This window comes from Condylura cristata, unplaced genomic scaffold (genome assembly GCF_000260355.1).
Source record: "Condylura cristata isolate star-nosed mole 26May11 unplaced genomic scaffold, ConCri1.0 scaffold00029, whole genome shotgun sequence".
In the NCBI taxonomy this organism is placed as follows: domain Eukaryota; kingdom Metazoa; phylum Chordata; class Mammalia; order Eulipotyphla; family Talpidae; genus Condylura; species Condylura cristata.
The window spans coordinates 18,741,793-18,744,833 of NW_004567130.1; the positions used below are offsets into that span (position 1 = coordinate 18,741,793).

Here is a 3,041-nt window from a genome sequence, read left to right on the forward strand (position 1 = left end):
GCCCGGCTGGCCTCGTGGCTTCCCGGACGCGACGCGGCACGAGTCACCTGTGATGCTGAAGCCGTTCTTGAATCCGTCCTGCTCCACTGCAAACATCCAGCCAATGATGCCTCCGATAGGGGCCAGGGGCAACAGCGAATACCCCACCGTCTCCGGAATGGTGCTGATGGCCGTGTAGGAACGCCCGTGGTTCGTCACCACGTAGGAGTGCAGGTCGGTGTGCTCGAAGGAGACGGGGACCTGGCTGCTCCCCACAAAGATCCTCCCTTTCACCTTGCCGTTAACCCTCTGAGGCGTCCCTGGGCGAGAACACAGACGCCGGCCCGTCAGCACGGGCAGAGTGCAGGCCGGGCCCTGCAGTGGCGGCTGGCCAGCGGCGCTGGGGAAGGGCTTGGGGAAGCGGCGTGGCCGGTCTTTCCTGGACAGCGCGGAGGTTCTTTGCGCCTTGGGAACCCCAGCTCCGGGCCCTCGCTGGTGGCACAACAGGTTACGTCTCAGCATTATGCGCGAGCTCGATCCCCAACCAGAGAGGGACCCACAGGGCGGCTGACCTCTCCTGTCCCCGTGGCCCCCTCAGCAGTGTGCTTCATCCATCTGCCTACTCTGCTCCCCTGTCTCTGGGAGTCCTTTCACCCCCCACCCCGCACCTCTAGCCTGTACCCCAGTTCCGTGTGCATAAATAAATAATCTTTAAAAAAAAAGAAAAGAAAAGAAAAGAAACCCTAGCTGCCTCTCCGCCAGGCTGATGGGGAACGGGCCCCCAGGGGGTTGTTCCGAGACAGAGGAGCTCGGGGCAAGTGAAATCGTCTCGGGAAGAGGGCAGGGTCACAGGTGATGCAGAGCGAGGGGAAGGCGTCGTGGGCTGCTTCCGAGGAAGGGGACAATCAATGACTTCACTGAGACAGCAGGGCTACACCGGGTGGCCCGGGGCCGGCGTGCCCGCCCGATGGGCAGCGCCTCTCAAGAGGCAGCTCTGGCTGTGCAGCTGCCGGGGCCCTGCAGTGGACGGCTGCCCGTCTGAGCCCTGCGGTTCGGGACTGGCCCAGCCAAGCTGGAGCGGACGGCCCGTGGACGTTGGAGGCTCCCCCCCCCACACACAGACCCGCAGTGTTTGTTACCGTTTGTTTCATTTAGACAAATGGGAAAGATGAGATGTACTACCCCAACTTTAAAAACTTTTTCACAAACTGACAGAGGGTCTGTTAGGGTGCCACTTTTAATATATTTAGCATAGTATATTGGGTGCCACTTTAGTTTTGTTTTAAAAATGCATTAACAGGGCCCTCCCTGGTAGGGCAATGGGCGAAAGCACAGCACTGTGAGGTTCCAAAGCCGCTGCAGCACCAGTTCGATCCCCTGCCAGGGAGTGACCACAGGGCCCGGCAGACCCCTCCAGACCCGCCCACTGCTCCCCTCAGCAGTGTGCTTGGTCGATCTGCCTGCTCTGTTCCCCACTCTGTCTCTGGGAAAGCCTCTCACCCTCCGCATCTCTGGCCTGTACCCCAGTTCTGTATGAATAAATAATCTTAAAAAATGCATTAATAATAAGTAAATATCTGGGGGAAATATCTGAAAAGACATTCAAAGTGCTAAGAGTTAGTGGGGAACAGTGAACTTCCATGTTCTATACTACGTATTTCTATAATACTGTAATTTCCATATATTTGTAATATGCAAGTTAAGATCTAAAGAAATTAAGTTTCTCTTATATTCAAATAAGAAAGCTAGAGGGTATCCTATGGCCTAACAATTTCAACTCTTAAGTCTATACAAAAGAGGACCAAAAACAGGTCCACACAAATGTTTTCAGAGCATTATCCAGAAGAGCCGACATGGGAGACCACCCACATGTCCACCAGCTGCTAAACGGTTAAGCGACATGTGGTACATCGCGCCGTGGGCTGCCACTGCGCCGGAGAAAGGAAGAGAGTGCCGGCACAGGCCACAGCGTGGACGAAGCTTCCACGCTGCCAGAGAAAGAGGCCAGGCACAGAGGTCACGTGTTATGCGATTCCATTACACGCACGTCCAGAATAAGAAAACCCAAGATTGGCAGGAAACAGATGAGCTATTGCCAGGCTGGGCAGCTGAGGAGGAAGGCACGAGTGGCGATGGATACAGGGTTCCTCTCTGGAGAGGTGGGGATGTTCTACAGTTAGGTAGAGAGCACAAGGCACAACTCAGTGACTAGACTAGAACCTCCGAATGCATGCAGCAAAGGAGCATAAATAAAAACAAAGCAGGGGTAAAAGAAAGGTCACCTCGGGCTGTTCCAGCTTGAGGAAGAATTAAGTTCTAGCAGTTACTGCTGGTGCATCTTGTCATTCTCTTTCTGCATGATAAGTTACTAGGACAGGACTTCCCTACCAGGCCCCTGAGTCGCCCCGCTGGGTCTGTGTGCACGCTCATTTGGCAGGAAACGCGAGTAGCCCTACCTGGTGCCTTTACCCCTGTGCTAGAGGCCTGCTGAGCTCAGTAAGTCCAAGCTGTTACACAGGGTCACCGACACGCCAGAGCACACTTGGCACAGAGTTTCTGAACAAAAACTGTGTCGTTATGCTGGGGGATGCTGTCAGATCAGAAGACTAATACCCAAAAAATGCATCCTCAGGACAGTTACAGAAACAAGCAGCAAAGCCAAATGAGTCAGCCCAACAAGTGCTGCGCTAGAAAAATGTTTCCAAAGTTGCAAGAACCCAACAACACTGCGAGCTCAAAGCCTCCTCAGGCCTGAGTGGTTGGAACCTGCCTGGGGGTCCCGGGAGGGGTCGCGGCTGCCAGAAGACGGCTCAGCCCCCGGCTCCCCTGTCCCGGGAGTCACGGAGCTCCCCGTGGGGTAAGCGCTCACTGCGGCCTTTGGCAGTGTCTGCCAGGGCCCGAGAAGCCTGAAACAAACCTCAAACAAGGGGGGAAGAGCTGGCACCCTGGGGTGTCAGGGGTTGGGGGAAACAGAAGGCGAAGACACCCCCAAGTAACATGAAGACAATCAGCTTTCCCTTGTTGAAAAGGGTATGAGCAACTTTTCCCCTCTGCGACCCAGA

At 55.1% G+C, this 3,041-nt stretch overlaps 1 protein-coding gene across 1 annotated transcript in view; it reads right to left on the reverse strand.

The window, feature by feature from the left end:
* The window catches only part of NID1 (nidogen 1), a 54,103-nt gene that overhangs the window by 28,284 nt on the left and 22,778 nt on the right, over positions 1–3,041 (reverse strand). The window contains exon 5 of the mRNA XM_012730851.1: positions 48–299. Within this exon, the coding sequence (XP_012586305.1) occupies positions 48–299 (252 nt within the window). The remainder of the gene's footprint in view (positions 1–47; positions 300–3,041) is intronic.